This window comes from Alosa pseudoharengus, unplaced genomic scaffold (assembly GCF_046254945.1).
Source record: "Alosa pseudoharengus isolate Yale_2024_CS ecotype anadromous, Long Island Sound unplaced genomic scaffold, YU_APseudo_1.1 YU_APseudo_1.1_scf_12, whole genome shotgun sequence".
In the NCBI taxonomy this organism is placed as follows: domain Eukaryota; kingdom Metazoa; phylum Chordata; class Actinopteri; order Clupeiformes; family Clupeidae; genus Alosa; species Alosa pseudoharengus.
This window is the reverse complement of record NW_027468587.1, coordinates 21,469,725-21,494,106: the sequence shown is the minus strand read 5'-3', so window position 1 is coordinate 21,494,106 and position 24,382 is coordinate 21,469,725. Positions and strand designations below refer to the sequence as shown.

The 24,382-nt window shown below is 46.1% G+C and overlaps 1 protein-coding gene across 1 annotated transcript in view; it reads right to left on the bottom strand.

Moving 5' to 3' along the window:
• Positions 1-24,382, bottom strand: part of fhl3a (four and a half LIM domains 3a) — a 46,033-nt gene that overhangs the window by 6,181 nt on the left and 15,470 nt on the right. The window contains exons 2-3 of the mRNA XM_076280461.1: positions 4,347-4,536; positions 1,912-2,086 (exon numbers count right to left, since the gene is read on the bottom strand). Of these exons, the coding sequence (XP_076136576.1) occupies positions 1,912-2,086; positions 4,347-4,502 (331 nt within the window). The 5' untranslated portion in view covers positions 4,503-4,536. The remainder of the gene's footprint in view (positions 1-1,911; positions 2,087-4,346; positions 4,537-24,382) is intronic.

Here is a 24,382-nt window from a genome sequence, read left to right as displayed (position 1 = left end):
CCAATACACAGCCTGCTGTGCAACACTGGGCCCTTTCTAACATAAACATAACATATACATCACATGTTTTTTTGAATTTGTAATAGGGACACAACTCTGGTGGCCGTGTTTTGTGTGCACAATGACCTTAAAAAAGATATGACATATATCAGGAACTGTACATGTTAAATTCAATGTCACTTTGATGCTACATGAAGCCTTTAATGGTGGAGGTCAGCGAAGAGTTAGGAGAGGAGGTCAGGGCAGACCGCTGACAGCAGGAGGGAGAGATATCTGATGATGAGAGGGGCTGACGGATGACCTGTGTAATCCACCACCCTTAACTACTTCGCACAGATCAAAAGACTCATGCAGGGCTCATCAAAGACAGCCTATTAGCAGAAGGAGTGTACATTTACTCTGAGAATGAGAGATGGGTCACATTATAATCCCACTTGTAACTCAACGACTTACTCGAAGGACAGTCCACTGAAATAAAGGGGAAAGTGTCGACAAAAGACAGAATGAGAGGAAAACAAACATAACTCGAGGAGAGACCAAAAAGGCCTTATACCACAAGATTTAAGTGCTTTCAGTGTTCAAAGGCATTCATCTGATTGAAGAAGAATGGATTGGAGCACCAATAGAAGTGATAAGCCATCGTCTTTTTTCCTGTGTGATAAGCCAACGTCTTTTTCCATTTTGTAAAAATTCTGAGAGAACTGTTAGAGACGTTAACCTCCAAACTTACGAGGATAATAAACCAAGACGCTGTTGAAGCGCGGTTACAAGCCCTTAACATCAACTCGAGGATTGAGATGTAATATTAGAACATAGTCCGACTGACCCTTACGATCTGATAATACATTCTGAAGGACAGCAAGGAACATAAAGAAATGTCTGTCTGGGTATTTTAAGCTGGTATGACTCAACATATAAAAGCAAAATTGATGTGTAAAGTAAAAATGACTCCTGCTTTTATCACTGAGACAGACAATTACACCTTTGAACACCTTATCCTACAGAATATAAGCTAATCTACAACAAGCTTCCTCTGATCCAAAGCCAAAGGATCTTCCCTAGGAGGTGTGAGAACAAAAGCATTTGTCTGGCAGAAGAATTTGCACACTGCAGGATTACTGCACAGTAACTGACTTCTTCTGACTGACTGTCTTCTTCTTTTTGAACAGAAAAAAAGACAAAAAGCCCCTCGCTGACAGAGAAAGTGAGGTTGAAAAATAGACATAAAACATGCTCGTCATTTTTTTCCGATTATCATTTGCTATTTTACAAGTGTGTTGCCTGCTACAGTCCCTCTGAAATACTTTATGGGCTTATCTCCTGTTATCATCTGAGCCATGGCAGTTGTCCAGGCCCAGGGATTTGGCTGAGAGACAGCAAGTCAAGCGAACTGGCAATTACTCAGTCACTCCTAGCCTCGACGTTAACTGCTAAACACTACTACATCTCTCCGTTGTCTGTACTCTCTCTCTCTCTTCTACCCTTTCTCTCTTTCTTCCCCTCCATCATACATTCATTCATTCTCTCTCACCTCAGTCATGCCATTTGCACCCTTCTTTGCTGCCAGCCAGCTCTGAAGCATTCTGGAGGCCTTTAACACGTCTGATCTAATGTCAACATGCATGCCTGTGGTTCAGGGGCACATTTAGAGGCCTGTAAACCTGCATCAGCCTTTGAGCGGTTCAGCATAAGATCATCCTGGGTGAAAAGTGTGCGTGGCATTCAAGAGCGCCAGGGGAGAACGAGAGACGACCATAACGATGAGAGAGCGATAGAGAGAGAGAGCGATAGAGAGAGAGTGATAGAGAGAGAGATTGGTAGAGAGAGAGAGAGCGATAGAAAGAGAGAGATTTCTGTGGTTTCTGAGAGACAGAGAGAGATGTTGTGAGGGATTGCTGCGGTTGGGCCCACCTGGCATGACGGTCTTGTCGCAGGCCACACACTTGGAGGAGAACTCGTTGCAGTAGCAGTCGTTGCACAGCAGCGCGTCATCCTGGCTGGTGAAGGGCTCGTCGGCTAGCGAGCGGTCACAGCGGAAACAGCGGAAGCAGTGCTCGTGGTAATGCCGGTCCTCATAGAACAGCTCCTAATTAAAGGCAGGGGGACACAGACAGGCGAGATGGTTACACATTGTACGAGAAGCAAAGGAGAAGGTGGCTTAGCTAGATTAAAGCCAAGCTAAGAGACTTGTATTTAACACTTAGCAGGCGCTTTTATCCAAAGCAATAAAGACTTGCGATGGCGTGTTCAGGATTCAAACCCAAGTCGGCCAATTGTCATGCATGGATTATACTCCACCACTGTTGTGTAATCATGTGATCTCTGCAGGTGGTCTCCTTCTCATGAGTGTTCTGAACCCTGTTATATCGAAGCCAGTGTTCCTGTCAAAACTCAGGTCCCATAGTATCTCTACACAGCTGACTAGAACATTGCTAAAGTGAAGATGAACTCACATATTGGTAGCACAATCAAGACACTGCATAGTTGAAATAGAGTAAACACATGACATACGCTACCCTGAAATTGAATGGAAAACGTGACGTGGAGCTTAAAATAGTAAGAGGGCCAAACCAAATGTTGACTTTAAATGCACAATGAAAGCTTGTATGACACCCAGTCACTGCGTGCCTTTTGGATTTCAGTCCTCTGGGTTGTATTTAACAAAAACATGGCGCATGCTGGAAATGTATTTATCCTCATGTCAAAACCAAAAAAAAACGGGGCCTTTGGATTTCCCAAACCATATAGGCCTAAAACAGCATTGCGTCTTACTGCCCAATAAACATCTGACCATGGATCTCATCTCCCAGTGGATTAGTTAAATAAGCAGCATGGCGATGGCAACTCACTCCCAGCATGTTAGGAAGTGGCTGTGGGTTAGAAGTGGGTCAGCTCCTCGTGTTAAATATGCAAACAGATCATTACAGAGAGTCAGCGAGAAGAGAAGCAAAGTGAGCCGAGGGGGGTGGGGTGGGGTGAGTGGCGGCCATGTTGGGACACAAAACGCTGAGTTTATTGTCTGCACAGAGAGGGTGCCAAGACAAACAGCAGAATTTATTTGCTGTTGGCGTCTGTTGTTTGGGAGCATTTGGTGTGGTGGTTTGCAGTAGACCATCACTGTAAACTGTCCCTCTCCCTTTAAGAAGCTGTCTATTGACAGCTGAAACTAACAGTGCCAGCTCTGCTCTATCTTGTTTGTGCTTGACATTAACAACAGCTTAGTGCTTCGCTCTCCTTTTTGGGTTTGCAGAAGAATTTAACCTTCCGAGCATTTGGCCTACGGTTTCACACATGGTTGCTTCAACTGAAATTAAGTCTGAAATCTGGGCTTTACAGTGGAACTAATTGGCCCTATCCAGTAGTAAATTGCATCATTAAAAAGCTGCCTTATATTTATCAACAGTCCTACCAAACAGACACATTAAATTCAACAGCAGAGCAGTTAAGAGTTTGGTGACAGACAGTCCAATACAGTCTCCCACAGCTGTGGACAGAGGCTTCCTGGCACATCATCATATGGTGCATCAGGAAGACTACAGCCTCTATACATACAAACTCTGCACGTCACTCAGTCATAGGCTACTAGAGATGATCTGGAAATTGAGATGGGAAATCTGGCTTCAGAAAGTAAAAGTCCTCTCATGTTTTGGTTCTACCTGTGCACCTAAAAGACGTGATTTCACTAATTAGCTCATCTACCTGGCTGAAGAGTTGAGCTAATTACTGTAGCTCCTCTACCTGGCTAAAGAGCTGAGCTAATAAGACGTGATTTCACTAATTAGCTCATCTATCTGGCTGAAGAGTTAAGCTAATTAGCTCATCTACCTGGCTGAAGAGTTGAGCTAATTAGCTCATCTACTGTACCCAGCTGAAGAGCTAAGCTAATTAGCTCATCTACCTGGCAAAAGAGCTGAGCTAATAAGAATCAGCTGGTTTTTACACAGTGGTTGGAAAAAATATGTGGTAGGACTTTTACTTTCTTCATACTCCTAAAACCACACAAATTGGTATTGACTCACTTTACTAATCATGATTTTACACAAACTAAGTCCAATATAACTACATAGCTAATTATATAGCTATAAAAGGGCATTTCCTTAACTACCCATCTGCTGACAATGACAATACTGTTGCAATCCAATAAAGTAGAAAATAACATTTGGAAATACCACAACTATTCGACAGTTGAACAAGAGGAATCTCCCTCTAGGCTTGTTAACAACCACTGCAAACTTTATGCAGTGAGTGACAGCTGGAGAGTCTGCAATGGTCATTTGGCATTGCATGATGCCCCAGAGAGCCCTTAATTTGTTCAGCCTCCCTGACGTGGCGTCTCTCTCTCTTACCCTGGAGTCGTGACCGATGAGCTCCTTGCACTCATCGCAGGTGTTGGCGAACAGGCTGTCGTAGCAGGGGATACAGTAGGGGTGGTCGTCCGACTGGATGTACTTGCGTCCGTACAAGGACTCCTTGCAGTGGTCACAGTCGAACCGCTCACTCATGATAACGATGGCACGATAGACTCCGATTCTGCTCCTACAACGAGAGAAAAAGCTATGAGTGAAAAAGCCTGTCTTCATGTGTGCAAGAAAAAGTGTGTGTGTGAATGTGTGTATGTGTGTGTGTGTGTGTGTGTGTGCGTGCATGTGTGTGTGTGTGCGTGTGTGAGAGAGAGACAGAGAGAGGTCCGTTCTGAGGCCTAGAGAAAACAAAACGGCTATATAATTTGATGACTGTGATGACAGGGAGACAAAGGGACCGGCCACTTGTGGAACATATTCCTCTATCCACCCTGCTCAACTGCCATGTCATCAATCCCTCTTGTGCATCTGAAACTTCATGATAAAAGGATCAGGGAACAGTTTCGCCCAGAGCTAACTGAGACTGCTCAATGGAGAAGACTATTATCACTTTGCTTGTGGCCCAAATACATTTGCACCTGTAAATATTTATGAGGGAATATTTAAGCAGTGGATGTGGAGACCACCTATGGAGATTAGGAGAGCCTGTGAGAGGGCTCGCCCAAAACATACAGACTGAACTCCCTCTTTCTCCCACTCCATACACATACCACACTCAGGCAGGACAGCAGTTACACTGCAGATAGACTCTCACAAATATAGATCATACATACACAAACACAGAAACACAGAAACACACACACACACACACACACACACACACACACACACACACACACACACACACACACACACACACACACACACACACACACACACAGAGAGAGGTGTATGCTATGGTACCAGCCAACATCACCATTTCAAACAATCACAAAAAAGCCCAATTAAAAGTTGACACCAGCCTATACAATTATGTAGGTGTACACACGACTCATAATAATATTGTTACAGCACTGCAGAAATGCTATCGGGTTGCCATAACACTGGATGAGGGCAGGAGGGAAGCCTTTGAAATACATGATACTGTACAGAACTCTGGCAGCATAAACCTGGGGTATCTGTTGCAACCAGAGGTTACACATGCACAGCTTTTGCCCCCGCCCAACACACACACACACACACAAAACCCTAAAGCTACACTGGCCCTACATGGAGCAGACGCTTAATCACTACTGTGAACGAGGGATGAGACAAAAGAAAAGCAACCAACAGAAACATCCTCAGGTTACCTCCTTTGTCATCTCCTGCAGTGAAGCAAAGGCACAACAACACTGAGGGCATGTGATGGTTCAGATTAAAAGACAGAAAGACAGAAAAAAGAAAGACTACAGAGAGAGCAAGAACCTTACACCCTGGCAGCTCCTGGCAATCATAAATATTCCGTGTGACATCCTGCGCTTAAGACGACACCACTTAGCTGCACATAAGAGCCACTCAAGGTGCTGCTTTGAGGTGAGTCTGGAGATAAATTAGGGAGCGCGGGAGTTAAAAGGCGGCAGTCGCCCTCAGCCTGCCCCGTCTCCCATCCCGTCATTAGGGGCCCGGTTCCTCTCCTAATGAGGCCATCTGATCCCCCTCCTCCGGGGAGCGATGATTCGCTTTACACCCAAGCACCGCTTCCTCTGAGCCATGGCAATGGATGTGCGTTATCACTGTAATAACTCCAGGCAGGTGCTAGAGCCGACACTCTCCACACTCATCCTACATTACAAACTGACACGGAGCATGGAGCAAACATAAATCTCATTCCTGAAGCTCAAGGTACTATAAAGACTTTGGGTTAAGGCTGTGCCTTCCAGGAAGCACCCAAAAATAATAATATTACCAATAATAAAAACATTTTTAAACTCCCTCTGGATAAGAGAAAAGGTGAAAGTAAATAACTCTTCATCCTGCATGTAGCATAGAATCTACATTGAATCCTTAGTCTATATGCTGAAGGAATCAACGTTCATCCAGGGCTAGACTCAATCATGTTTTTGGACGTGACACAAGTGTCTACAGTAATAGTATACCAGCGACCTACTGTACAACTGGATGATGTGATTTCAGATTTTTTTCCCCCCCTCATGTGAACTAGTGTTGAATCACGTCTAATGTGCCGCAACGCCCCAATCTTGGCTTCCGTTCCAAGGGCCGCTATAGCTCCCACTGGACACGGCCACGCTGTCCAACACTCCCCCTCAACTTCCTGCCTGAGCCCCAGTCCGAGCCATAGCCTGACTCATCCCCACGCTGTGGGACTCGGTCCCACACATCACAGCAGCTCTGCCCCCGATGACTAGCGGCCTCGTGAGCGCCAAAAATGGCTGGGGCTGAGAGACACTGACCCCAAGGGTCCGGTGCGTTAATTTGTACCGGTGGCTTTGTAAACACGCGGTGACGGGATGGAGCGGGCTGCTTTAAGGTTTTGATGAAGGGCGACGGATCGGAGCGGCTTGTATTCCTTAATTTGGCCTGGACGAGGCCGAGTTGCACCTCATATGTTTCAGCACAGGACAAGCTGTTTATGGGGCCTGGAGAGAATCAACAGTTGAACAAGGAGACGCTTCTACAAAGGCCACACTGGCTCTCCATGCTGCTCCAACTTCACTACAAGTGTATTTATGGGCTAAGGAGATGCAAGGGCTTCAGTTAAAATAACTAACCTGCCAGCACCGGCTAAATATCAAGCAGCACAGGCCTCTGTTCAGCAATGGATGGGAACTTCACGCTTTTGAAGATTCTGACCTCTGATACATAAATACATATTTTTGCCAAGGGTGAAGAGGTTCTTTTGGCAAATCCATGCACAGCATTTAAAACATGAGCCTAGCTCAAAAAGAGAGAGAGAGAGAGAGAGAGAGAGAAAGAAAGAGAGAGAGAGGACTGGACAGCTTGGACAGGGTAGGCTGCCCTCAGGCCTGATAGTCTGAGTGACCCTACAGTAGCTCTCACCACTCGGTAAGATGACGTCATGCTCGACCTGGGGGCTTGGCCTCCAGACATGATTGAACCCAGAATCTGGGAAGGAAGACTCCAGTCCCTGTTCATCCTGCACCCTCTGCAGTCCTCTGCCTGCTCTCTCTCTCTCTTAAGGTGAAAAAGCACTGATGAAAGGAGGAGAGAAGGAGAAAATAGTGCACAAAGAAGAGAGAGCAGAAGAAAGGAGAGAGTAGAGAAAAAGAGAAGAGAAGCCTAGAGAAGAGAAAAGAATAACGGAGGAGAAGGCAGTGAAATGCAGAGGTGTGTGTGTGTATGTGAGGGGGGGGGGGGGTTCGCTCATTTTTCACAATGAACTCCTCTAGTGAGAAATTCCACCTTTCAGAGTGGGAAATATTTGGTGACTAAGTGGAAAAGGCTGGGTGGAAAGAAAGAAAGAAAGAAAGACAGAAAGAAGAAAACACATGCGCAAATACCAGAAAGTCGACCACGTCAGTCCCAGTGGGGTACATGCCACAGCAATCCCAGGGGTTACAGGAAATCAGGCCCAGCTCTCTTCCTCCCCTACACAGAGGAACATGACCCAGAAACCAGCTCTGGGGCCGCATGTGTGTGTGTGTGTGTGTGCCTGTCTGTGTGTGCGAAATTTCGCGTAAATACCGTGACTCAAATAAACTCTCCACCCCAAAGGAGGCTGCATCTCCCAAATACGGCATTAACCAGCGTAGTTTAAGACATGCCGTCTGCCGGCGCACCAAAGGTTGTAAATATCCCCCCACACTCCTCGTCTGTTACCTCGTCCAAGTCCAGCGCTATCTGGAGGACATGTCCTTGGCCCTGGGAGATGCTGGGGGAGTGACAGGACTGCGATGTGTGCTTGTGGAACACGTTTTACTTGGTGAGGGTGGTGAGGAAGTACAGAGAGATGTGTTGGTGCTGGAGAAAGCCAAGCTGAGGAGTGATGCTGTTAAGTCCTTCAGTGTTACACGCTAAGCAGATGACGCTATCTACTGCATTCCAATCAGGTGTCACATGCCACCTACACTGACCCCCCCCCCCCATCCATTCGACGTCAACCTCTCACACTCCCACTTTTGTAAGGAAGCCAGCTGCTTCTCGGTGAAGGATGGAAGAGTTCAATTTGTGTTTGAGGATAATGGAGGTGTGTTATATTAGGTTTACAACATAGCCAGATAATGGAGGTGTTACATTAAGTAACGTTACGTTAACAACATAACAGCATAACCACTTACTAAATCCTCAAAGGAAATCGAGTTAAAATCGCATTAGGCCCAGTTATAACTGCATACAATGTTTGGAGTGATTTACTGCTGTCTAGAAGAACACTGACTGCTTTGTCTTCCAGACAGAGAGACCAAATGAGGTGCATCAGAGTGGATGTCATTTACACAGACTTGTGTTATGACTTATACGACTTATACGAGCGATTGGGCCACAGCGGTAGGGCTCTTGTGGGATTTAGTCGATATGCTGTCCTTGCCTCGGCTGGCTCCTGTCAAAGGTGCTTCTCCTCAACGTCAGCAGAACTTTATTTACTGGAAGTTCTCGATGCTGTTACTATAAACTTGCCCCCCCCCCCCCCCCCACCATTCTCCCTGCTCTGGAGTCGATTGTGTCAGACCAGAGGCCTCTATGAGTCACCACTATGAGCTGCTGGGAGACGCTGATGATGAGAAGATGTTGTAAGCACAAAAGACTAAGTAAGCATGTCTGGGGCTGAGGTAAACAGTCTCGCTGCACTGTGTGTGCTTCTTTGCCCCCAATCCTCTTGGACTTCTGTTTGCATTCTGTGTGCGTTATGATTCCAAAAGAACAGATCTGGTTCTGAGGGCTTCACTTCTCAAGTATCAAATTTGTTTCATTGTAGCAAATGTACACAGAGGCAAACACATACATATACACAATCTCTCTCTCTCTCTGTGACATAAACACTCAAATGTATGCACACACACACACTAACAAGTTCATACAAGCGTTCATACAAAAATACATGGATTCACACATACACTGTTTAGGGTTTCTACACAACAGGCTTGTAAGAAGGAGTCCTGCATTTTCAAACCGTGATAAAAAAGTTTGAAAGAAGCCTACCTGCCGAGATTATTTGCAATATTACAATATTACAATATTAGGGGCAGCTGTGGCCTACTGGTTAAGGCTTCAGACTTGTAACCGGAGGGTTCCCGGTTTGAACCCCCGACCAGTAGGAACGGCTGAAATGCCCTTGAGCAAGGCATCTAACCCCTCACTGCTCCCCGAGCACCGCTGTAGCAGACAGCTCCCTGCGTCGGTATTAGTGTGTGTTTCATCTCACTGTTTGTTCACTGTGTGCTGAGTGTGTTTCACTAATTCACGGGTTGGGATAAATGCAGACACCAAATTTCCCTCACGGGATCAAAAGAGTATACTTATAATACTTATACTTACTTAAGTGTAACAAAGTAATATACAAAAAGGTAAGGTATTTGTCATGACAGTACTTTGCTTGACAGATTATACACAGCTTTTATTAAAACTGTTTACTTTCTTCCTTACAGTAAAATCATGGTATTGTTTCAAAATGGGGTCATGGATGTGGTCCCATACTTCCAGTCTGTCCAATGCATCAGCAAAGGGAAACATCTGAGCCAGCTCCGGTCTATAATTTGGCAACGGCTCAAACAGGATATACACATCCATTGTGTCCATTTTTAGCCTTCAAAGGGGGGTTGTTCTTAACTCAAGACAGGTGTGCCTTTCTGTTTTGTCTGAAGGCTGCACTTGGCCTTTGTTTTATGTGTCTGAAAGTGTAAATATGGATATCACTTAAATCAGGCCAGCACGTGCGCGTGTCTACTGTAACACCCCCTGTCTCAGACTTATTGTTTCAGAGGTGGAAGTGAATTATTTCTTTCTCTCTCCACACGCACGCACACGCACACACACACACACACACACACACACACACACACACACACACACATCATGGATACATACATTTTCCAGAAGCTAGATTAATATTGTTGTAGGAACTAGCATAGACCAAGTAGCAGGAAAAAGTATAAGTATCCACACCTCCGATATTTCTGAGAATTTGACAGTTGATTCCTGACACGGGTAATGACCCTACGGTGAGAAGGCTGGCGGAAGTACACAGCACACGTGCACTGTTGCACACAAGAGAGTTCAGTGAGTTCAAAGGGAGGTAAAGATGTGGTAAAGATGTGGTAAAAGGCTCTAAGTGGGCAGAGCCAGGCCAACATTAATCAGTGAAGTGTTGTCTTGATGCCAACCAATTGGCAAGAAATCCCTTTAAGCTGATATCTGAGATTAATTGGTTTGTTCCAGATTCCTTGCTGATTAAGAAATAAGTAGTCATAGTGCACTACTCTTCCAAGAAAGGGGATGCAATGCTATTTGTCAAGAAGATAGATCAGACTTTTCCCTACCAGGAAAGACATAAGCACAACGCCCTATATCTAACATCCAGTGGAACTTTTTAACGTCAGAGTTTTAGACAACCCACCCTGGTGAATAAAGCTATTTTTGCCCAGGTTTAAATGGCCAAATTAAGGCCCTAGATAATATCAAAAGGGCAATTTATAATACTCTGAAAATAAGTCTCTCCTAATGTGTGGATACTTAAACTGAGGCACTGTGTTCGTCCATTTGGGGCTGACAGTTCTCTAGCCAGATGGACAGTAAACAATGAGCAGCGCCAATGTCTATCTCTATGCTTCATCTGGAAGTGGCTTAGTTGTAGAGTAGTGTTTCCAAAGCTCAGTGCTACTGAGGATAAAAAATTATTGAAAGAGAAATTATGAGCAGAGAAACAGAGAGAGAGAGAGTGAGAGAGAGAGAGAGAATGGTAGAGAGAGGGAAAGTGACATGGGAGAAGGGAATCTTGGCGCCTGATCTGAAACCTATGACATGTCCTAAATCAAAGCACTGGACCAGTGAAGCACCAGCGCTTGAATAAACACACAGCCACCACATCGGCATCCGTCAGCCTGCTGGACACCGGCCAGCCTGCATCAGGGCAGGGAAAATGCACTGCTGGACACTCCTGTATATCATTTGGGGCCTCCGCAGCCTGACCAGGCATTCTGAAAAATAAGCCCAAACGTCAAAAGCGCCCTTGAAAAATGATAACTTGCGACCAAATTGAATGAGGGTTTGAGAAAAGAGAAAGAAGAAATAAGGTAATCCCTAAAGTGTGCACTGAGGCTAGCATCACATGCAGGCCTGAGCTTGGCCAAGTGGTGCAAACCTATCAGATTTAAGAATGCTGCATCCAACACAAAAGCTTGTGTGTGTGTGTGTGTGTGTGTGTTTTGCCTTGGACAGAGACAAAACAATACAACCATCTGGATTGTGTCTCGTCCGTATTCCCGGTGGTGGAGGGTGTGCAATGAGGTGTGAGGGTTCACATCCACAAATGGCAGATTCCAGACACAGGACCAGTAAGTAGAGAACACACAAACTCTCAGAGAGAGAGAGAGAGAGAAAGAGAGAGAGAGAGAGAAGGAGAGAAGGGCTTGAAAAGGGAGAAGAAGAGAGTGAAGAGGGAAGAGACTGAAGTAGAGGGGTGGACAGAGTGAGAGTGACAGAAACAAATAGGGGGAGAAGGAAAAAAAGAATGAAGAGACAGAGAAAGGGAGACAGAGAGATACAGTATATAGGGAGAGAGAGAGAGAGAGAGAGGGGGAGAGAGAGAGAGAGAGAGAGAGAGGGAGAGAGAGAGAGAGAGAGAGAGAGGGAGAGAGGGAGGAATTGGGAAGTAAAAGAGAGTAAGACAGAGAGAGAGAGAGAAAGACTTCCACCAAAATAGGGCAGTGTAGAGAAAGACTGGCCCAAGGGATCAGGGGAGAACCCAAACACGTTTGTGTGTCCTTTTGGCCCAGCTGTGGGGGTTGGCTTTCTGAGGATCAGATAAGAGCCAACCAGCAGGAAAATGAGAGGAAGGAGAGCGAGAGTGAGTCTTATCAGAGGAAACGGCGGCGCAATGGCTCATGAAAGCCAGATAAGAAATCCTTAATGCCAATGCATACACACATACTCACAATTATGGATGCGCACACACACACACATACACACACACACACACGTTGCACACACACACACAAACACAAACATACGCACATACCACACACACAGGTTACAAGTCTGATGTGCATACACTTCCACACATTCACAAACACACACAAATAATTTTAACCTCCTCCTTTAAATCCTACAAGTCATAAAATGTCTCGACAGTTTGACTTGCACTTTGATGTTTCCTGTTTGATGTTTCCTTTTGACTGCAAGTGCTGTGGTATATCTCCCTATCGTAGCTTCTCCTTGTCATGTATTGAAGTAACACACACACACACTCACTCTCTCTCTCTCTCTCTCTCTCTCTCTCTCTCTCTCTCTCAGAAGTTGTTTTCAGAATTTGGACAAAAACACATAAATGACGCCAATCACACCATTTTGCTTGTATTTCATCATACCCTCATGCTGTGACATGCACATTATGCCTGTCCACGGATGGAGGGCTGCTTATTGTGTAAGCTTGCAACCATGTCTGTTTATTTCATGCTTGATGTGGAGCCTTGGACTGAGATCAGCCGGTAAACAAACTGTATTTTTCTGCCACGTAAGATGACATCTCCCAGAAACTCTCCTTTCCAGAGGCATTACCTAAGGCCACCCGCACGTCCAAAGGCTCTCTGGAGGCCATGGCTGACATGGACTCTAAATCCAAAATCCCCACAGTGGAGAGAGAAGAGCATCACAGGCCACAGTCAACCTAGACCAAGGCCAAAGTCAACAACAGCAGACAACATGAATGATTTTGCCTTGGACACCCCCCTCAGCAGATGTACACATAGCCTAACATCAAACTTTCACATGAAAGCTAATGCTAATCTCAAACACTAACCGACACATAATGTTAGATTAAACGCTAACCCACACCTCACATTAGGTGAAATGCTAACCCACATATAATGTTAGAATTATATTAAATGCTAGCATACAAATCAAGTGTAGGATCCACGCAGAGTAAAACACTGTGCCATTCATAATGTTAAATGTCACAAAGACCTATGCGACATACTGATGAACTGTCATTAAATTGATGTCTGTTATGGCAACTACAAGAAATGGTGACACAACACTTATATAATTGAAAAGTATATGTTGTGAAAATGTATGACAGTGTATGGCATCTGCCAAGACGTGTCTATGTTTGTCTGACAGAGTTCAAGTAAAGTTTTCCTAACAATCTTCTATGGTCAATATAATGCAGCTGTTTAAGTGGTTCAAACTTCAAACATGTAGGCGGCATCCAACAGGGTGAAAGCACAACAGACACCACTGTGAGAATGAATTTGCCTCAACATCATGTTTAATGATAATTTTTAGGCATGATGAAGATGATTTAGGATGATGCACTGGTTTCTGAGCACATGGAACCAGTTTAAATCCAAATCCACTTGTGACAAAAAAGAAGAAGAAGAAAAAAAACCCTCTTCAACTCCTACTTCACAATAGCATTTCTTTAATGGAATCATCAGTTTAACTGCCAGGCCTCATAACTGTGTTTGGCTTTTTCAATTTAACTTTCCACTTCTGGCTGTCACACGAGAATAGCAACAGGTGCTGCTGCGGAGTCTGTCTATCTGTCTGTCTGTCTCTCTGACTTGCACTCAGGGACTGTGTGTCTGTGCAATTTCAGGCTTTAAGGGAAAAGGAGAGGCACAGTGGTGGAGCAGACTCTCAAGGCCTAAACCTGTCATCCCCGGTGAGCCCGTAACTACCGCCTAGAGTGGGGAATGGGCGGAGTGGGAGAGAGGGGGAGAGAAGGGGCCGCCCTCAGCCCAGTGAATGTGCAGCTTGGAAACATCAAGGACGCAAAATGAGTACCTGGCAGCAAAGACCTGTGTAATCTGTTCTCTACTGGGCCTTTTAAAGGGCACCGAGTTGTAAAAAACTCCCCCTCAAACACTAGAGAGAGAGAGAGAGAGAGAGAGAGAGAGAAAGAGAGATACAGAGACAGAATCCATACCTCCTCTCACCGCTGCTGCTGAAAACAGGTTGTTCTGTGAACCATTAAGTGATGCCAAGGTCAACCCCATTCCTTTCTCTCTCTCCCTCTCTGTTTGATTCCCCCACTGGCTTCCCGTGCTGGATCATCCTTCCTAGCTTTACCAATTACTGTAAGCGTCAGGGCCTCTCACCTCAGCGGTGTAGTTCAGAGCACCGCTGCGTGAGAGAACCTGGAGAGTGGAGATAAGTGCTGGTCGTAACATGGGCGTGCGTGGCCCATTAGTGGTATGGAAGCTGTGTGTTCTGGGGGAGAGTAACTAACAGGCCCTGGGGGTGGAGGTGGTGGTGGTGGTGGTGGTGGAGGTGGAGCTTAGAGTTTTACAGGGATTCTTGCTGTGATTTTACTACTCTTTGTAAATGCGCAGCAAAGGAGAGAAGAAGAGGAGAGAGAGCCGGGCTACTCGTGCTTATGATTACAGTCCTGATTGGCTCCTCAAGGAGCTAATTCGCTGCAAATTAACTTAACTGGCAAAATGTAAAAGGATTTAGACACCTACTGAATTGATTTGATTTCTCTGAGCATTTTTGCAGTTTCCTTTGAATCTACAAGGCATAAAAGTGTTGTGTATATGAATAAACCACTGATTTCCCTCTAACATTTCTCAATCTGTGAATCTTACAGGTCTTGCCTTGTGACAACACCAAAAGTCAGTTGTGTCAGTGAAAATTCAGGACGACTCACATCACAATGAATGGTCAGAGAAGAACTCGGCTACATTCCTCTTTCTCGAAAGAAGGGAGAGCCAAAAAGGGGGAAAAAAACTGCCATACATTACAATTTCACATCTGGTTTGCATTGAGGAAAGTATGCAGTTGAGTCCAGAGTGCCAGAGTAGGTTTTTGGAGAGTCACTGCCTGGAGAATGCAGAAAAGGGCTGTCCGCTCTCCTCTCCTCTCCTCTGTGGTATGTGCCGGTAAGAGCTCAGAGAAGAGAGGGAGAAAAGAGAGAGAGAGAGGCAGAGAGTGAGAGGAAGTACAGAGAGAATGAAGAGAGAGAGAAAGAATGAAGAGAGAGAGAGAGAGTGGTGGCAGAGCAGACAGGAAGGATTTAGAGCAAATTAAAGCAACTGCCAGGATAAAAGAGAAAGGGAGAAAGAGACAGAGAGAAAGAGAGGGAAATGGAACAAACAATATGAAACCCAGTGACTGTTCAGCTGGAAGAAAAGGGACAGAATGGACAGAAAAAGTTGGTGGGGGAGCGTTTTGACAACACGAGGCCCCATGCGCTATCCACCTCCACTCACCCCTCGCCCCTACCCCCTAAGGGGGTAAACAGCGGGGGCAGAAAGGGCATGTGCAGGAGGGTGCATGGGGGCAAGGCGGGTGTGTGTGTGCGGGGTTGTGCTGGGTTTTCTGGGGGTGGGCCTCTGAGTAACTGTACGACAGGCTGGGAGTGTATTATTCCTCGCAGAGCAAACAAACATGATCCCCATCCCGCAAGCCCCCCGCCCCCTCTCTTTCTCTTCACGTCTCTATCCTTCTCTCTTCATTTCCCACTGACCACTGACGGGTCAGCAGAGATTTATGACCAAACATGGCCTGCGCACCGTCACCACTCACTCTGCGTCCGCCACCCCACCTCAGGGTTCGGTCAGGGCTCAGGGAGGGGGGTCATCTCGGTCATCTCCAGATTGCCCCTTTGAAAGCTGAGCCTGACTGCTGACCAAGCATGAAGGATCAGGTGAACAGGGACTCTCGGACAGCATGGAGATAAAGAACAGAGGAGAAATGGAAAAGAAAACATCGAATTGGGACATCTGAGAGGTCCCCATGGCAGCTAACTCTTGATTGGATCCTGCTTCGGCTGCTACCTGGGTAGGCGTAGAGATTTCACTAAAAAGTGAAATATTGCCTTTGGCATCTGGGAAATGGGGACGTGTTTTTGTTTCCAACAGCCAGTGTGGTCTATGCTGATCATAATAACTTCTCTTTCCGGTATCATTCAAAATATCAATACTGCTCAGCTGTGTGTGTGTGTGTGTGTGTGTGTGTGTGTGTGTGTGTATGTGTGTGTTTGTCAGTGAAAGAGTGGGATAGGGACTGACACAGAGAGAGAGAGAGAGAGAGACAGAGAGAGAGAGAGAGAGAGAGAGTGTGTGTGTGTGTGTGTGTTTGAATTGTGATTGTAACTGAGAGGCTGTGGTTTTGAAACCTGTTGTTTCCATTGCATGTGTGGGCTCTGTGTTGTTGAGTTATCTCTGGTTCAAGGCCCAGTGTGAGACACTACACCTCCCCCACCCCCACCCATATACACACACACACACACACACACACACACACATACACACACGCACACACATACATACATACACACACACACACACACACACACACACACACACACAGAGTATAGAGTGTTTATATTGAGGATATAATGGGGGCTAATTAGAGAATAAAGTTAGCTTGAAGCTTTCTCCACAACACAAACAATTCTTCTGTTTGCTTTCTTCTGCTTGCTTTCTGGTGCAAATTCCAGCCGTGCACTACAGTATGTGTACAACCACCACAATGACTCTATCCTCCTTCTCATAAATCTCATGGAGAGGTCATGAGAAAGATAATGAAAAGAGACAGATGAGATAACAGTGTGTTAGAATTGGACCTGAGTCACGGTAAATTGCACATCCCTGTCTTCTCTGGAAGGTGACAGCGTGGTCTGTCACAACTCACAGTAGCAACAGTGAATAGGGGAGGTTCAGCTTGCCTTCTATATTTGGATGGATTGGGCTGTATAATTACTTCATCCAGCTATCTGCCTGGATTAGGACTTGCGGGGGGAAAATGTCTGTCTGTTGACTTTTCCCTCCATTACTGGGGGATCTGCGTCTGTTTTCCTTTTCTCCCGACATCAGCGAAAAGCCCCAGAGTCTGGTTTTTGTGCTGAGCCTTGATCCGCCGGGCCAGGAAAAGCGCGATGGCGTTTGTACAGTATGCAGTGTTAGGTCACTGGGCTTTCAGCCCCCACCTTCTCTCTCATGCGCTTGTGCGCTCACTGTGTGCACTATTCCAGACGCACACTCGTTGGCTGGCCGGCCGCGATGGAATTCCGCTGGATTTCAGACCGTCCTTCCTGGGAGGAAGCAGAGGAGTCGAGATACTGTATCTCCTCTGCTCTTGTGACACACTCATCCTGGCTGGCACTTCCAATCGCCTACTGCCAGCCAATAGTTGTTCGTACATTTTTGGGGCCATTTTTCTCTGGCGGACTCAAATATAACTGCCACTTGTTTGTCACGTCTGTGTCCCCATGGTCCAACAAAGCTGTTATTACATCAAAACATATATCAGCCTTTTTTCTTTTTTTTTTACTCTATGTTATTGCTACTGCAATGGGCACGTTGCCCTCACACATATCTCAAAGCTGAGCTGGCACGTCCATCTACTTATCTGACCACTGAGTGTAGAACTTGATCCCTATTAAGAGTCCACTTTCTCTCTTGTACTCAGGTCACCTTGACCGCTGCCCTAGTTCCCCACTGGCAGCTGAGCATAGATACTGGGGAAGTGAAACTTTAAACCAAACAGCTTTCTATGTGCACACACTGGCAGCACTATATCTCTCATTTTCCTAGCAAATGAGCTCATCTAGATGTGTTTCCACGGCGCGATGGCGGCGTAAGAGTCTCGGCGGCGCTAAATATAGTTCTGAGGAGAGGAGACGTGCAAATACAGCGAGCTTTTGGGCCTGACGTGAACCACTGTGGCTGACCCAAGGTGAACCCATTGCTCTTTCCCCCTCTGTAATGTCATTCTGGGGTTCGGTGCTAAGGTCTGTCAGCCGCAGGGAAAACAAACCAAGGCCTTGGCTGACCCAGCTCAGAGAGAGAGAGAGAGATAGAGAGAGAAGAGAGATGGAGAACAAGAGAAGGAAAATGAGTTTCAAAACAGCGGTAGCTCCCAGGTGGTCTCTCTCCACACGACCCCTCATCACCCCACCCCCACCACCCAACCCCCCCCAGTGCTGATTTCTGATGTGTAAGCATTAATATTAATGATACGTGTGCTGGTGTGCAGGGATAGGGTTTCAGGAGGCTGTCTGCAAGCCTGCGTGCACAGTCAGCAAATCACCCCCCCCCCCCCCCCCCCAAAGATGGCCACACGCAGTCACCACACGCCACAACTGCAAGCAATTAGCCCATGTGCTCCTGGCCGCTTGGCCCTGCCCGATGCTGCTGGCGTGGCTGGCTGACCTCTGGGGCCGACACGCGTAGCCGCGTCTGAGGTGATGTCAGCTGTTCCTTGCCACACTCTGCAGTCTCCCACTCCCCCCTGCCATTACTCCAGCTAACCTTTATCTTCCTCAAGACAGCATATGTGGTCTGGAAACTGGCTAAACACAGAACAGAGATACTGTATGTCCACTGATGATTATACTTGGCAGTGTCACATACACAGCAGGAGTTATGAGCCTCGTTCCTCCCACATGGGGCTGCTCTGTGGGGGCATGACGGGCCTGTGGATGTGTCTTGGAAGGTGACTGCCCTCTGCTCGTGTCTCCCTGAAGTCCGCCTTCTACACAACAATCCGCCCAATTTACGAGCAGCTGGCTCACATCTCCACTGCACTTTCTTGCATTAGCTGAGACCTAGACCAAGAAACACTCTCTTCTTCTTCTCCTCCTCTCTCTCTCTCTCTCTCTCTCTCTCTTTTTTTTTTTTCTCCCTGGCTGATTATCTCACTCACCCTCACTGGTGTTTCTTCACAGGCAGCATGAGACAGCATGAGAGGAGAGAGAGAAGAAAGACAAAATGATTACGCATGCCAGAGAAAAATGGCTCCGGCCTGCCAAATGGGAAACGACTGGGATGAATAACCGTCAGATGTCATTTCCAGTAGGTTTCTTTCTTTTTTTTTCTTCTACTTTTCAAAAATTCTCTGACTCTGCTCCTTGGTAACCAGTAAATAGTGCTCATTGCCCGACACAATAAAACTTTCATCAGTGACATCGTGCCTCACTGGCTGACTTCATCCACTAAAGTTGTAAATCTAGTCTGCATGGCCTTGCAACTGGCGTGTTTCAAATCAGCAACAGAGCCCTGACTCAAACTGTTTTCCTGGAAACAATGCGACCATAACATACACACTGATGCACCATTTTTTATGGTTATTTATCTTACTGTGATAAGGACATGCTTGAAAATAAACACTGACAGCTTGGAAAGTTGTCATTACACTGGCAAATCCAGACAATGTGGAATTCAAAGTGTGCAATTCATGTCTGTAAACATGACCTCATGGTTGTATACAACAACAGGCTCACAATACCATACTGACATCACGTTCACCAGTCAACTACTCTGTCCTGCTTTAGTTGCACTGGCTAGATTCAAACTTTAAGATGAATGTATGGAGTGCATGCTATCCCTATAGGTATATGTAAACCTGTACTATGTACATAGTGTCCAAAAGCATTTAATGCAAATTCAAATCTCATTTAGTAAGGACCAAGGCATGCGCCCTTGTAACATGGACTTGAATTAAGACATCAAGATTGAATGTTATGTCAGCTAAAAACGAATACAGTAAACTATCTGCAATTCTGCGTGCATTTGGATTTAGACATCTCATTCAGCATTTACAGTATACCTGTTGAACCAAGTGACCATTTAGTTTGAACATCTCTAAATGTAAAAGCATGAGTATCATTTATAGAGCATGGTGAACTAAAGGCAAAACGTGTGTCACACTCATAAAGACTGGTCTGGCACATGCTGGAAAACTTCATCTCACAGCAACCCAGGGCCTCCAAGCTCAGGAGTTGCCCTAAATAACCCGGAGAGACGAAGGCAGCTACGGAAAACACGGGTTAGGAGGACACAGGCTGGGCTGGAGCAAAAGAGTGAGAGGACTTCGGCACTTCCTCCTTTTTGTGGTATGTCTCAACTGCACTTTTCTTCCACTCGTAAAAGATGGAATGGCTTCTCTCTTTTTTTTTTTGCTCCTTTGGCATTGCGACCGCATATGTCCCAGACTTCCTGCTGGACGGTGACCTGTGGGGAAGGGGGTCACACATATCCTGGCTAAGGGGGGGTCCCATATGAATGGGACTCAAAACAGAGATATCCCTACAGAGCCTTTACATGTTTGTGTGGAAAAACAGCTCCATGCAGCAGATACTGGGGCAGAGAGAGAGAGAGAAAGAAAGAAAGAAAGAAAGAAAGAAAGAGAAAGAAAGAGAAAGAAAGAAAGAAAATGACACCATTGTCCATTGAAACACAGGATTCAAACACACACAAATAAACAGTTCAGAGGACAATGGGTGACTTGTTAAAATGTCATAATTCCAAACAGCTGCACACACACACACACACACACACACACACACACACACACACACCACTACCACCAGTGGTTTGTTTTATTTAACGGACTTACCATTGAGTTAAACTGCTGCACGTATTTACAACCCGAGAGGGCTCTGCTCATGATGAAGTTTAGCGCCGCTCACAGAGGACTTCATATAATGCGATACACTTAGGAAATGAATTACAAACAATGTGGTTGGCTTCATGTGGCCCATAACCTGGCAGCCAGGGCTAAAAATACAGCAAACAGCCCCACAAGTCTCTCCTCTGGCAGTGCTGGGAGTGAAGTGGAGACCCTCATAACACACGACCACAGAGGCCAGCCCAGGCGGTTATTCGGCTGGCACGCACCGGTCGCTGGTTGCCCCGCCATCCTCCAAGACACTCACAGTAATGTGCGGGGTCAAACCGACCACTCCAATGCATTGATATGACATCAGCGTGACCGCTTGACTTCCTCTTACACGCTGGCTGACAGGCACAAACATCCACACCCTGGCTGGCCTTGCAAGATCTCTCTCTCACTCTCCCTCTCTTTATTTCTTTGTCTCCCTCATTCTCGCTCTCTCTTTCTCTCTCTCTTTCTCTCTCTCTCTCTCTCCTGTACCTTCTAGACTGCCAATATCCACCTCTCTTTCTCTCTCTGCCTCCCTCATTCTCTCTCTCTTTCATCTATTTCCCTCTTTCCTGTGTTAGAGGATGAAGAAAGAGGAAAAGAGCAGGGGTAAAAAGCACAAAGAACTCCAAAGCTGTGCTGGCTCCTTATAGCCGTTGATGGATTCGTCTCCCAGTCCTGTTTCACAACCCCCTTCGGACTCATCAAAAAAGGGTCCCCAACCCCTCCCCCCATCCCAACACCACACCACACCTCCGCTCTGCTGCTGCTGCACCTCTATCGCTCCCACCCCCTTTTCCTTTCCCACTTGCCTCCGCCACGTTTCCCGTTAACCTCCAAGCAGAGATGAGGGGGTCTGGGGGACTTTGGTGGGCTGGGTCTGTGGTCTGGGGGTCTGCTGGGCTGAATGTCACAGACTCATGGAAAATGGAGCCCCTCGGGGCAGGCCTGGGGGTCTCCAGGTTACAGCCCAGAGCCAGATGCATGCAGATGGGCGCAGGAAGTGCATGTGTATGAATGTAAACGACCGTGGGGGGGGGGGGGGTTGTCGACCCCTGAGGCTGTGTGTTTGTCCTTCTTTCTTGCTGCACACACACACACACACACACACAGAGACACATACACACACATGTCCCTCCCCTCCCTGCCTCCCCCTTTTGCATTTACGCCCACATACCCATGATACAAACCCCCGCACACACACACACACACACACACACACACACACACACACACACACAAACTAATTATATACATACACACCCATTCATAATTACAAACACACACACACAAAAATTGCATAAGCCACACACACACACACACACGAACACACTTCCACAAGCACTCATGCTTACAGCAACACAGGCAAACACCCCAGTACTAACGCCACACAACCACTATCAGGTCAACTGGAATGAGCTCACTTCAAACATGTCCATAAATCAAGCTGCCAGGGTCAAAGCCTGCTCCCACATTTCTCCCTCTCTCCTACACTATCCCTCCATCTTTCCATCCCTCTGTTCCCTTCATCTCTTCCTCTGTTGTGCCACGCTCTGTGATAGTGAGCTACGCATGTGCCAGTGGCGGATTCAAGGAGACATTACCTCATAGTTACCCAGCTTCTTTACCTCTATCTGTTTCTCTCTCACTCTTTCTCTCTCTCTTTCTATTATGTTCTGCCTCTTCCTCTCCTACTCCATGGACCTGCCACCAGATTATTTTTCTTCATTATACAGCAAGCATCCTTTCACAATTGCATTGACAACTGTAACGGGGTCATGGAAAACTATCTTTCCATCCTTTCAAAATGTCCAGTTTTGGTTGCCCGCAAGCTAACGTTTGGCCCTAAGGTTTGGCATGCCATCAGCATAGCTAGTTTAGTTGAAGCATCGCTTACGTCGCTCGTTAGTTGCCAATCAAAACCGTACGATTGGGAGCTTCTCATTCTTCTAATACTGGTACCCAAAGTTTCTCTCCACCTCTCTCTTAAGGGGAATAAATGTGGACGTGTCAAAACTAATCGGCACAAGAACATCTCAAGGAATAACATAAAACACTGCAGAGGTGTGTGACATGGCTCCTTTTACATTTGGAAAGAAAGGTTTCCACTTGCAGCTAAAGCCTAACCCAAACTAACTAACTGATGAGAACCACGTTCCGTTCCTGTTCTTGATCCTTCACATCGGGTTAAGCCTTTTATCCTGCTGAGGAACCGTCTGAGGTTCTAAGCAGAGCCATTTGGGGATGAAAGGCTTCCAGGATCAAAAGGCGCTCTTTTACAGAGACAAGTAACGAGTTTCGGGTTTAAAGAGTTAAAAGGAGCTAAGTTACCCACATGTGAGTCTGGAGCCATTTCCTCTATATCTGTGTTTAACTGTGTGTAGGGAGGTTCTGTGTCATTTTTCAAGAAAAAGATTTTTATACTCTGTAAATGTATTTTTGCCGTTCACACATTTTTTGTCACATGGCTGTTTTACAACCATGTCATAGGTCTTTATGCAGATTGTACATTCAGAGTAGTGTGACCAATAATAAGCCATTAATCTCTATGTTTAACCGCTAGTCAGGTGATGGCTATTGGATGGTCCCATCTCAGATATGCATAGTAACTTGTTAAAGCTGCGTTGTCTAGTTTTTGACTTTGCCAGTGGAGGGGAACGCAATCCATCACAGCCTTATCTCCCCGCCTCACCTGGGACCTCTTTATCATGCAGCCATGCAAAACAACATTCATCTTCTGTGCCTAATTCACGGCTGGTGATAAAATGCAAAGCCAGGCGTCTTGTGTGCATACGGGAAGGCTACCATAAGCACCATTTGGTGAGCTCAGATAGAAATGTTAAAGATACAGGGCTGAGTTTTAAATTCAAATCGAATACTCTCAATCTCCCCCTTCTCATCTATGCCCCCTACACCCATTATCTTTCTCTCCTCTCCATTTGTATGGCCTACAGATGCTCAGTGCCCAGAATGCTCTACTACACCTGCCTCTTTTAGTTATTTTGTTTCTGCGGATAAACCAGGTAGATTTATTCAGGCTATAACATTAAGTGCCATAATATCGACCCCCATCTACACTCAGTCTGTTTCATTCTCTTCTCCGTTTATATATATATATATATAGTGTGTCAATGTCAAGGCATTTCTACATCTACTAGTATCTACTACATCTGTCAGTTCTCTCTCCTCGCTCCTATCCCCAGATGCATTACTATAAAATCCACTCCTCTATCTAACCTCTTCCTATCCTTCTCTACTCGTTTCACGTAGGTGTACGGACACCACACGACTAGGAGTAAGGAGAGGGAGGAGTGGAGTAGGAGTGAGGAGTGAGGAGTAAAGGAGTAGGAGAGAGGAGAGGGAGTAGAGGAGTAGGAGAGAGGGAGTAGAGGAGTAGGAGAGAGGGAGTAGAGGAGTAGGAGAGAGGAGAGAGGAGTAGGAGAGAGGGAGTAGAGGAGTAGGAGAGAGGAGAGGGAGTAGAGTAGGAGAGAGGAGAGGGAGTAGGAGAGAGGAGAGGGGGTAGA